At 40.0% G+C, this 13,234-nt stretch overlaps 2 protein-coding genes across 3 annotated transcripts in view; both read left to right on the forward strand.

The window, feature by feature from the left end:
• Positions 1-4,131, forward strand: part of LOC143416842 (protein NLRC3-like) — a 129,664-nt gene extending 125,533 nt beyond the window's left edge. For both annotated transcript variants that reach the window (XM_076882487.1, XM_076882488.1), the window contains one exon: positions 3,589-4,131. In XM_076882487.1, coding sequence (XP_076738602.1) covers positions 3,589-3,604 — 16 coding nt within the window. In that variant the 3' untranslated portion in view covers positions 3,605-4,131. The remainder of the gene's footprint in view (positions 1-3,588) is intronic.
• Positions 4,132-9,442: 5,311 nt separating this feature from the next.
• Positions 9,443-10,559, forward strand: LOC143414170 (stonustoxin subunit beta-like). Its single transcript, XM_076877919.1, has 2 exons — positions 9,443-9,452; positions 9,985-10,559. Exons 1-2 carry the CDS (start codon positions 9,443-9,445, stop codon positions 10,557-10,559), a joined length of 585 nt encoding a protein of 194 aa, XP_076734034.1.
• Positions 10,560-13,234: the final 2,675 nt, after the last annotated feature.

Raw genomic sequence — 13,234 nt, forward strand, 5'->3', positions numbered from 1 at the left:
AGTGTTGTTAGTCCAGGTCAGAAGATGACTTGTTGGAATCAAAATGAGCTTGTAGTTTGTCTGCTTTAATAATGTGACTGGAAAAAGGTGTTGGACTTCAAATATGTCCGTTTCTTTCACACTTCACCTTTAAAAGTGAAGCCTTGTGGTTCCTGGAAGGAAAAACACGACTTTTTTAAGTCTTTGTCCTGTTTTTATGAGAAATGTACGACTTTAATGTGAAACATTCAGAGTTTTTTCTCTTGTTGTGTTTGTTTGAAGCTGCTTCCTGTTGGCTTCAGCTGTTTGGAGTTTCCATTTTCTAAACTTCTACATTCTGAACCTTCTTCAGCTCTGAACAGATGATGAAACACTGAATGATTTCAAGCTCACACTTTGTCTAATAAACTTACATCTTTCATTCTTTATACAGATTGTGGGGCTGTGGTTTGTCAGAGATCAGCTGTCATTATCTGGCAGCAGCACTGAAGTCCAACCCCTCCCATCTGAGAGAGCTGGACCTGAGCTGGAACAACAAGCTGCAGGATTCAGGAGTGAAGCATCTGTGTGGTTTCCTGGAGAGTCCAGGATGTGGACTTGAAACTCTGGGGTCAGTCAGCATGTTTTAGTTGTGCTGAGATGAATATGATGTGAAAGTTGTGCTGACACTAAACTGCAGACATCAGGCTGATATTATACTGATCCACACTGAGGATCTTCATGGTAAAGTCTGTTTTCTTCTTCTCTGGTTTAGTCCATTGACTGCAGCAGAACAATGTTCACATTTCAAACAGTGAGACTCAACGTATGGCCCGCGGCCCACACGCGGCCTGCCCACCTTTCCTGATTCAGAGAGAGGGGACCCTGATGAACTGTGTAGTGTTCTTCCTCACAGTTTTAAGTATCAGACACAACAATGAATAATCCACAGCTGACTGTCTTTAGCAGGTCAAAGGTCACGGCACACAGCAGACAGTGGGAAATATTATAATTCTGATCATTTATCAGCACATATCCATATGTATAAAAACAAAGCTGACACTGTGAGACTTGATCAGAGGTGTGATCATCACAGCAGAGGCCTTTGTGTCAAAGTCACTGAGGATCAAACAGAAACACATGAAGCAGATTTTCCTGTTCTGGCTTTTTATAGCAGATAACCTTCAAAATATTCTGCAGTCCATCAAAAACTGAAGCAAACCATGAATCAACATGTGAACATGAGCTGATGCTGCTGAAGTGAAGCAAAGTTACAGAGGTTTGATTACAGACACAGCTGAGAGTTTGTAATCTGTCATCATTTTAAAAGGTTTACATTTCTTCAGTATTGAACAGCAGAAATGAGGCTTTGTTTTGGGAGGCCGACAGCAGTGAACACAACAGCAGACTGGTGCGTAATAAGCAGTGAATAATGCAGGAAACAGATTTTTGAAGGTAAACTGTTCTTGAAGTACACTGAGAGAGAGAGAGCTGTGCAGGAAGTAAACGTCAAAGTCAGAGAGAATTCATGACGATGTTCATCAAACGTAAAGCGTAGTTTGGATCTTCTTCTGCTGCTGGGTCAGTCAGTTTTGGTTGGAGACAGATGAAACCTGCAGCTTCAGGATCTGTGAGCTGTCCACTTTCAGCCCCGACGGCGTGTCCGTGTACGTGCCGTCGAGTGAACGATCCACGCTCTGTGTTTCCATCTTTGTGTGTTTAGCTGCTCTCATTTACTGTTTTATCTGTTTGCTTGTTGTTGAAATACTTTTGGGAGCTTTAACCTGAGATTCTGGCAAAATACATTTATATTAAAAATCGATTCAGGATTGAATGAATCAACATCGCTTTATTCCAATTAAAACCATTTAAATAGGAAAATCCATTTTTTTACACCCGCCTCTAATGCTGGGTAATGTCAGCTGGTCCATGTGCAGCTGGCTGTGAGGCTCAGGGAGCGTCTACAAAGTGCAACACTGAAAGAACATCATCCATAAATATTGAGTAATAACTGGACTCTCATACAGCGAGACTCAAATGCCTTTAAACATCAACTTATCCTGCTGATCCAAGTCCAACACTGAGTTTGTAAAAACATGTTTGTCAATCATTTTGTTTGGTTTCTGAGGAAAATGATTCAATAACTTGCTGCTAATACACAACATTTCATCATATTTCCTCATAAGCCTCTTTTGTCTGACCATTTGATCCCATTTGAATTTGCAATAAAGGATCCACAGAGTTTGGTGACAATAATGACAGTAGATGTTTGTGTGAAAGTGCTGGAAGCAAATGAGTGTGTGATGTGCTTTCAGTGTTGCACTTTGTAGACGCTCCCTGAGCACTGGTCTCACAGCCAGCTGCACATAGAGACCAGTGTTGTTAGTCCAGGTCAGAAGATGACTTGTTGGAATGAAAATGAGCTTGTAGTTTGTCTGCTTTAATAATGTGACTGGAAAAAGGTGTTGGACTTCAAATATGTCCATTTCTTTCACACTTCACCTTTAAAAGTGAAGCCTTGTGGTTCCTGGAAGGAAAAACACGACTTTTTCAAGTCTTTGTCCTGTTTTTATGATAAATGTACGACTTTAATGTGAAACATTCAGAGTTTTTTCTCTTGTTGTGTTTGTTTGAAGCTGCTTCCTGTTGGCTTCAGCTGTTTGGAGTTTCCATTTTCTAAACTTCTACATTCTGAACCTTCTTCAGCTCTGAACAGATGATGAAACACTGAATGATTTCAAGCTCACACTTTGTCTAATAAACTTACATCTTTCATTCTTTATACAGATTGTGGGGCTGTGGTTTGTCAGAGATCAGCTGTGATTATCTGGCAGCAGCACTGAAGTCCAACCCCTCCCATCTGAGACAGCTGGAGCTGTACGGAAACAAGCTGAAGGATCCAGATGTGAAGCAGCTGTCTGATCTTCAGCAGAGTCCAGACTACAGACTGGAGACTCTGGTGTAAGTAGAGTGATGGAGTGAGTGGGTGGTGCTGTCAGCAATATTGTACTAAACACAGTCAGTATGAAACAAAGATCCAGTGTTTCCTGTAAAGCTGCAGCTTCTCAGTGAAGCTGTGAGAGGAGAATGGTGACAGGCTTTAGGATTGGACACAAACACTTCCTGTTTCTGACCTTCACCATAGTAACAGCTGACACGCTCTGATCAAACACTGTCAACAGCCAATCAGCTCTCTGAACAAAGCTGCACGCAGACCAATGACTGCATTCATTTCCAAGTTTAAAGCAGTGAAGAACACAGTCTGTAGGTGAGGAAGAATTTAGTGAGAGCAGATGTTTGGATGGAATTCCTCCAGTTAACAGCTGGAACCGTCCATCTGGATTGTTGGGCTTGTTGTTGGGGTTCCTACAGAGCTCAGAGTGGACACACCAAGGTTCTTCTAATGAATGAAAGTCCAAACTCAAACTAGGAGGGAAAAACATTTTCATCAACTTCAATAAAAATCCAAAGATTAGAAAAAGTGAAGCAACAATGAGTCCTAGTACAGTCCCAGCACTGAAGTCCCTGCTGCTCTTTATACTGGATGTGCTGCATCACTGACTGACAGCTGATGAAGAGTCTCTGGAAACACTCGTTTATCTCCTCTGCTCTTCCTTCTTCTCTCTGCAGGTGGAGGCGATGGTAAACAGGACGGTGTGTGTGCTGAGAGAGGAGGAGCTGTGTCCTGATGATCCAGAGAGGTTGAAGCAGCAGCAGCTTGTGTGTAGAGACGCTCTGACTGGGCCATGTTACTGGGAGGTGGAGAGGAGAGCTTCATCCAGCAGTGACTGACAGAGGAATGAGAAGAAGTGCAGATGACTGTCAGTGCTGCAGAGTGAACTGCTCTGAGAACAGCTCCACTGTCAGACACAATGTAGAGTCCAGCATCATCCCTGTGTGTCCCTCTGGATCTGACAGAGGATCATCAGTGTATCTGGACTGCTCTGCTGCTGCTCTGTCCTTCTACAGTCTCTGCACAGTCTCTGTCTGACTCTGGCTTCAGACCCTCCTGGATCAAACTCACCTGGAAAGACTTTCAAACATCACTCAATAGATTTGAATACAGAATATATTTGATATATACTGTAGATGTACTGTAGAGTTGCAGTTTGTCACTTGTAAATACAGTCTGTGAGCAGCTGTGAGCTGAAAGATCTTTCTAGAAACACGAAATGTTTTCACTCTTCTGTTGCTTTTTCATATATTTCCACAACATTAATATTGATCCCACCTGTCTCACCTGTTTCATGCTTTTATACATAATAACAGGACACGTGTGATCTGAGCGCTGCTGTGGTTGCTGTGCTGCACGTCTTCATTTAGATAACAGAGACATCTAGTGGTTCAGAGGGAGAACTGCAGGAGGTGGAGCTGTGTTTTAGCATGGAAAACTTTTTATCTTTTAGGCGCAGATACAAATATGACAAGTATCAGTGTGAGATACAAAAGGTCACATCAGTCAGCAGAGGGAACAGTGATCACACAGCAATGTAAGAATAGAAACATAACAGTGAATCTGGACATGTATACAGATGGAAGCAAACAAACAGGATGTAACACTACATTAAAGCCACAAATGGGAAGAAAACAAAGCCAAAGGAAAATATATTTGATCTCAGGAATCCAAATCAGATGCGTTAGAGCAGGGGTCGGCAACCCTGGGCACGCGTGTCACAGCTGCCACGTGAAGGGTTAACTGATGGCACGACCATAGCTGGACTGGCCATCGGGCATACTGATGGTGATTATTCGTTTTTATGGACCGATGATGTTTTTTTTATTTTTTTGTAACGGTATAAACGATGGAAGGTGGTGGATTGGCTGGATGCTGGTCGATGTGTAAAAATAACTCAGTTGTTTGGTGGTGGCTATGGTGGAGCTTCCACAGAGGCAGCAGGTGGATGAGGGAAAGGGGAGGCAGGAGGAGCAGAGACCCGAGGCGGCCGCCGGTGTTCCAGATCAACTGGCGTTTAGATCAACTGGCGTTGGTCGAACAGATGTGTGGCAGTCTTGCGTTTCAGGAGCTGCTACCGACAAACCAGCAAAAAAACGCCAAATGTGTCATCTGTGACACTTGTGAGGTTATCTCAAACACACTCCGTCAGTCTTGATGCTGTTGAACAACAAAATGTTTAAAAATGTGGCGAGTTTACCTGGTGATATCCTCATGCGCGACGCGATCGCGAAAACAGCAAACAATTAACACCACGCCGATGTTGTTCACAGGACAGCAAGAGTAAACGATTGGGAGACCCTTGTCGTCGTTATCGTTCCACTCGCACGGTTTATTTCACCGAATTCAGCGTTTTTGCTTCACAACTAAAGCGAGCAGTTTACTTTGTGCACTAACATGGAGTCGAGTCAACCAGCGCCACCTCTGGCCAAGTGCCACAGCCTACAGCCAGATCAACCTGTGACACACATCTGCACCACGTTTGAATTCGTTTCATGCACAACACATTTGTACCTTTCAATTGTGTCTGTCTGTGAATCATGCAAATAAACCTTTGAAATGAATGAAATGATATCATATATTCCTTATTGGCCTACATTTGTACAAAATTCCAAATTATATACACAAAGTCATAGAAATCACCACTCCAATTGGTCATCATGATTTTGATATTCTCTTTTCCCATAACAATGAAATATACCTTGGACAAATATGACACATCGATATTTCATTAGTGTCGTCACATCACATCCTGTAAGCATCATCTGCCTGTGTCCTTTCCCTGGAAATTAATATTTCCAACCAATATAGGCAATCCATCAACATGGCTGGAGAGTTGGTAGTTATATATAAAGTCAGTGACTCAGGTGTGTCGCTTGGTTTGTCATCTGTTTGTGAGACTGGAGGAGACGCAATCTTTTGTTTTAAATCTTAGTTAGGAAGATTCCTGTTTTAAAACAAGCACGTATTGTGAGAAATGCAAGAAGTACATCTGCAGAAAGTACACAGTTACATTCTGTCCATCATGTGGACAAAATTGAAAATGTTGAGCATTGAAAAACTGAGAACGTTGGGCAAGTTCAAAAGAAATGTGTTTGTAAGAACGAAAAACCAAATTGTTCCTAAAATAGTTATGGAAAGTCTAACTGTTGTATGTCTGTGTTCTACATGTTTATCTGATGGGAAATAAAGTTGCTATTGTTTCATTGCAGTTTTTGAACAATTCTGAGTGGATTTACACAGTACGGATCTAAATGACCCGCAACAAAATCAATGTCATTTTTTTGTTCTTCAACATAATACAAGGGTTCATTTCCAAAACTTGCCTATGATCTTCAATTTGTAGCAGATCCACTATCACACAGCAGCTAGAGCAGTTTCAAATGGAGGTCAGTCCACTGCTGCCATCTGTGGCCAAATACCATAGCCCACTACTAGATTAACTTGTGACACATCTGCACCTGCTGCTATGATGACATTGAGTAGAGGCTGAGTGGCTGCACTTACCCCTGGTACATTCAAATCTACCCACAAACATGTTGAAAGATGCAATGGCAGCAATGTGGATTGTCAACACTAAAAACAATCAGTAAGCAAAGACAACAGGGATCACTTTTTACTGTTTATTTAGCACCCACAACATTTGTAGTCGCCTTCTGCACAGGGAAAGTCCACACACACTGTGTGGTACCACTTTCCACAGAAGGTGCTTTCAGTCTGCAAGATTGAATGAGATTGTCAGAGTCATTGTCTGACTGTTTATTACTATTCACCTGCGGTACATTCACAGTAACTGCCATCTCCTTACAAATGTTTATTAGATTAACCACACTTATACAGACTGTATATAACAACCAACTCTAAAATGTTTTTTCTCAGAGAAAAGACACAGACAGACTACGCTAACGACATGTGATGTTACAACACTAGTGAAATATTGGTGTCATTTCATTCTTTTCAAAGGTTCATTTGCATGACGCACAAACAGACACAACTGAAAGGTACAAATGTGTTGTGCAAGAAACGAAATCAAACGTGGTGCAGATGTGTGTCACAGGTTGATCTGATGTTTCGGCGCCTCCGCGCTTTGTGTTTACGCCCTTTTTGAGCTGATTCTGAAGCTGCAGGTTTGATCTCTCTCCAAACAATATTGAGTAAACCAGCAGCAAAAGAAGCTCCAAACTACGCTTCACATAAACATCGTCATGAATTCCCTCTGATTGTTTTGCTGCCACCAGGATAAAATCACACTTCATGCACAGCTCTCTCTCTCTCTCTCTCTCTCTCTCTCTCTCTCTCTCTCTCTCTCTGTACTTCAAGAACAGTTTCCCGTCTAAAAATCTGTTTTCTGCATTATTCGCTTGCTTGTTACACACAAGTCTACCGTTCTTACAGCCTGTCGGCCGCTGTTTTTTTTTCTTTTACTTACTTCTGAAAACAAAGCCTCGTTTCTGCCGTTCAATACTGAACAAATTTAAACTTTTTAAAATGATGCAAAATTGCAAAATGCTCAGCTGTGTCTGTAATCAAACCTCTGTAACTTTGCTCTGCTTCACGTCAGCAGCATCAGGTCATGTTCATATGTTCATTAATGGTTTTCTTTGCTTTTTGATGTACTGCAGAATATTTGTATAAAATCCCAGGCCAGGAAAACCTTCATGTTTTTCTGTTTGATCCTCAGCTACTTTGACACAAAGGCATCTGCTGTGACGCTCACACCTTTGATAAAGTCTGGCAAGTGTCAGATTTCTTTTTATAGATATAAAAATATAGAAATGTACTGATGCATGTAGTAACTGTTAGCTTTAACTGTACAAGGCTTGTTAGACATAATGAAACACATCGTACAGATTTCTGGATGTTAGACTATAATTTTTATAATGATTATTAATCTTGAGTCTAAAAAGTCAGTCGAGTATATCCAGGATATCTTTCTGTTAACTGGATTCACTGACACTAACACTGGGACCAGGATAAGCGGTCGCATGAAGCTGGTTATCAGCTGACAATCTTATTATTTAATTAATTTAATTAAGTTATTTAATTTTTCTAATTTTTCCTCTACATTTCCCCTGAAATGAAGGGATTGTGTTAAACATGCTTTAGTTCCTCACATTCTTCTGCATCTCTTTGTTCAACCCCCTGAATTAAAGCTGAAAGTCTGCACTTCAAACACATCTGAGTTGTTGCATTTAAAATAGATTTTAGTGTATGTACAGAACCAAAATCAGAAACGAAGTTCTCTCTGTCCAGATATTTATGGACCTAACTGTATAATCTATACAGCACGTAAAAAATGCTGTAAATAAAGAAGTCTGTGAAAATGTGGCACTTAAGGTCAATTTAAACTGAAGTGATATAATCTTCTCCCCACAGTTTGAGTTTGTATTGTCTCAGCTGCAGACAGACTATGATATTAATATTATTAGTTATTAATATTATTAGTTATAAAGGACACCTTCCTGCCTTTAGTCTTATTCATGATGATTATTAGTCGTCTTCTAATGTCCACAAGTCTGTATGATGTGTTTCATAGTTTCTAACAAGCCTTTTAAACTTAAGTTACTGCATTGCTGAAACACCAACATCTGCTTATTGAACAAAAAAACAACCAAAAGACCACACATCTGATTTCATTTTTATTTTAATAGACTTCCAAAGATTATACCAGATAACTGGCCTCAGAATATAATTGAATAAACATGTTTAAAAACAATAACCTAATCCTGTCTTGACAGGCTGAGCTCTTCAGTATCCACCAACAGCATCGTCATGCTGAGTCAGACGTTTCTGCTCCTGCTGGAAATACTCTTCCTCTTTCCACATTGTACCAAATGTTTTTAAATGTTAGTTTCAATTTAAAATGAAAGATTAAAAAAGTGTAACACATATAAACATCAGATAATTAAGACAAGCGAATGGTTCAGTTCCACATGTGCTCCGCTGACACATTAAACTTCAGTAAAATGATGCAGTTATGAAACAACTTTAATCTAAAACAAACTGATTTGCTCAGGAGCAAAAACAGTGAAGTCAGTGACTGTAAGTGAGTGAGCTGTGCTGGTGACTGGATATCAGATTTCCAGTCATTAGAGCAGATAAGTGGCAGAACTATATTACTGATTTAATTTAAATGCAAATAGCCCAAATCCTGATTAAAGCATCAGGTTCACTTATAAAGTATTCTGTAGTTATCTTAGTGTCCATCGCCCTTCCCAACATGGGAATAAAGCAGCTGTGAGAGAATTAAACATGAATGAATCAACGGTACGGAAGTGGAGGAAGCAAGAAGAATGAGCTGAGTAAAGTTTGACTCATGCGACATTTTTGTTTCGCTTAATGCGCCTTATAATCCAGTGAGCCTCATGGTCTGTAAAATATGGTGCATTTGCAAATTATGTGCACAATATTGGAACTAAACTATTTTATATTGACAAACAGCGGCCCGCATTAAACTGTGACTGTCACCAGGTAATGTGGACGTGTTTGCTGAATAAGCAGCAGGTGTTAAACAGCTGACAGGTGAACAGGATGCATGCAGGTAAACTCGAGGGCCCTTCGAGCTGATCGGTGGTGTCGTGAGGAGAATTTCAGCTCATTATTCATGTTACAGAAACACAGAGGTACGAGACCAGGCAGAAGACTTTCTGATTATTTGTTTTTAGTTAAAATAATTCCATTGTTGTCTAGTGATGGTGTGGTAAAGCTCTGCGAATGTGTCCAATTTTTCCGGCTTTGTTGCTTCACCCAAAGGCAGATCACACAAAGTTTAACTGCTTATTATGAAGAACTGACATCTGCTGGTCATTTAATGTTCAGCAGCACTGCTGTGAGAATACCTGTAGGACACATACCAGTGGATATGTGAGCACATGCACAGCTGCAGGGCTAGAAGGGCCCAAATGAATTAAATAAATAGATTCTTAAATAATTAATTAAATGTGTTATTAATTGATTAATTACATTTATTTAAAAATCATTAAATTTTTAATTAATTTATTGTAAATGTTGGAAATGAAATTATTTGGCATTAAATCAATGATGTATGTATTTAATAAGTATTTTGAACTTAGATTCCTGTCAACTCACAATCGACACAAACACAGTGAACACAAAGCTCCAGCTGTCTGACAACAACAGGAAGGTGACACATGTGGAGGAGCTTCAGTCACATCCTGATCATCCAGACAGATTTGATGTTTGTGAACAGCTGCTGTGTAGAGATGGTCTGACTGGTCGCTGTTACTGGGAGGTCGAGTGGACGAGGAGGGCTTGGATATCAGTGAGTTACAGAGGAATCAAAAGGAAAGGAAGGAGTGATGAGTGTGTGTTTGGTGGAAATGATCAGTCCTGGAGTCTTTGCTGCTCTGATCATTATTCCTCTGTGTGGCACAATAACAGAGAAACACCCATCTCCTCCTCCTCCTCTGTCTCTAACAGAGTAGCAGTGTGTGTGGACTGTCCTGCTGGCACTCTGTCCTTCTACAGAGTCTCCTCTGACTCTCTGATCCACCTCCACACCTTCCACACCACATTCACTGAACCTCTTTATCCTGGATTTGGGTTCTGGGATCCATCGACTGGTTTCATGAAGGGTATTTCAGACTTTTTTGGCACACTTAGGTATGAATTGACTCTTTGTAGTTAGTCTTACCTGTTAGAGAAACTGTTCAGTCTGTACATGTCTGTGTCTTTCACTCAGAAACACATGATGAGATTCATGGATTCAGTCAGTTGATGTTTTAAACTAAATGATTCACAAATTATTATTCAGCACAAGTTTGGTGAGCAGCAGGGCTCATCCTGCTTTTTGTTTTTGTGCATTATAATGATGAAATAACTTTGTCATGTCTGTGGTGGCCTTTGGAGAATTAAACCATCCTGTAGAAACTAGATATAAATGTCATATTTTCCAACATTGATATTTTTCTGTGTTTCAGACGACAATGAAAAGATAAAGAACAGTCTGTAAATCACAAGTTATCAATTCAAATGATTATTAAAGCCACAAGAGAAGCTTCCTGTTATTTGTACCACTCACCTGGTCATGTGATCCAGCTGTGCAGCCAATCATAACTGCCATCACTTTCTACTTTGATATTTCCATGGTGAATGGACTGATTCTTGTTTAACACGTTCATACTCTGATGGATGCATCGGAGAGGGTTAGTGTCTTGCTCAAGGATACTTTGTGTGCCAGCTGGAGCAGTCAGGGATTGAACCACCAACCTTCTGATCATTAGATGCCTTGCTCTGTCTCCTGAGCTACAGCCATCATCAAAGCTCTTTCTTAAATCCTCTCTGAGAGGAGCTCAAACACGAGGAAGAGACGAAAGTGAGGGAAGAGAGTGGACTCATTAGTAAAATGAAAAACAGCCAGCGTTGATGTTTAAGACAAGTGAGGTAACAGAAACACTATATATAGCAGCGGTCACCATGGCAACATCAATGTCGGTTGCTACGTATTGTACTGATCCTGATCTGTGAGCCTCATATCAGGATATGCTGTTGTTTGTATTTGTTTGCATTGTTACCATTTTTGTGTCTTTTTTAACAAACTACTTTTATCTTGCCATCGTTTGTCAGAGAGTCAAACTACATTTGGTTCATCTTTCTACAATAAAAACATTTCTTCATCTTAATTATTGTATGTGCAGAGTTGTAGTTACTCACAGTGACCACTGGAGGCGTGTGATCCTGATAGTTTCCCTGGAACCGTCCAGTTCATCCACATGAATGAAGCTGTTGGTGATTAACGCTCATCTGTACAACTTTAACAACAATATCAAACATTTAATCGCTCTGCAAACAGCTTGTCTGATGTATAAACTGTGTCTTAAAGGATCAAAGTAAATGTCACATTGAAAGCAGATTTCACTGTAATGTCCTCTGTTTGAAATATTCCAAATATAATCTGGCTTGGTAATGATTTACTCATATATTGTCCACGCAGACTAAAGCAGTAGGAGATGAGATGAAAACAATTAGAAGAATCTTTACTCTTTAATGTCACAAATTCCTCTTTGTATGTAACATAACAACATACATGATACAGCTGCAGCAACTGAGGCGAGGAGAGAGGCAGCAACAAGAAAACTGGAAGAAGGAGACCAACAACACCACCTGTGGAAATCTTTCCCCAATCAAGCGTCATCATATCAGCATTTCATCAAAAGCACACATGCTCCGACCTGACAATGCAGAGCTGTGGCAAAATCATTGAAATCATTTATGAAACAAATGAGTGCATCAAAAATAAGAGTGGAGCTGCAATGAAAGAGAAGTGAACTTTCTTCAGTTAACACAAAGTTTTCCCTGACAGGTGACATTTAATTAAAGTGACTTTATCACCACACACACATTCAGAGGCAGTCTACAGGAGCAGAGCTGCAGCTATTCAGCAAATGTCTCCCTGCAATCCTCACTGCAACACCTACATGTGAAAATGAAACCACCTCTACTGTTCACACATGAAACGTCGTGTGAAGAACCAGTTTTCCTCAGATCTCTGTTTTAGTAACTCTGAAGTCTGAACTTTGGATTTTTGCATCCTGTTTGTACTGATAACTGTCAGTGGATGGTTTTGATCCCAAAGAAATCTTTAACACACATGTAGTGATGGGACGTGTGCACTGAAACAATGGTTAGGAAACAGAAATCGCCTGAGAATCTGCTCATGTTTAAGATTTCTTCTTTACAAACATTTTCTATGGCTGTTCCCAGTATGACCAGTGACACAAAGCATGGGAAATGGGGATTAGTTCATTCAGACAAATACACTTTTTCAAATGTAAAAATAAAGAAATGAATCAATAAAATAAAAAGTCAAAGAAATAAAAAATAAGGGTCTGAGGCGTCTGTCTCACTGTATCCATGGCAACAATTTACTTCCTGTTCCTTCATATCAGAACCACATCTTTGAAATCAAAACATTTAAGATTCAAATTCAACCACAGATGTGTTCAATTAGATATTAAATGAAGCAGTGCAATGTTTTTATCACTATCCAAGTTTGAACTCTAAGTAGAAGATTTAAAAAAGCAACACACACACACACACACACACACACACACACACAGTATGCAGACATGATTTAGGTGATGATAACATAACGACTGCACAGACCCGTGGGATGATTCATGTCCTTTTTCTTACTCTATGCAATGATGAACTTCTTGCTTCAGGACCTTCTTGATGAATTTGTTTTCTAATCCACAGTTTTCTACCTGATCTGTGTGTTTGAAGTAAAATGTGTTGCTTCAAATGTAAAAGTTAAACAGACAGAAAGCATCAACGTGGACTTCAATCAATGTTTTGTGTTCA

The sequence above is a fragment of the Maylandia zebra genome, linkage group LG3 (genome assembly GCF_041146795.1).
Source record: "Maylandia zebra isolate NMK-2024a linkage group LG3, Mzebra_GT3a, whole genome shotgun sequence".
Lineage (NCBI taxonomy): Eukaryota > Metazoa > Chordata > Actinopteri > Cichliformes > Cichlidae > Maylandia > Maylandia zebra.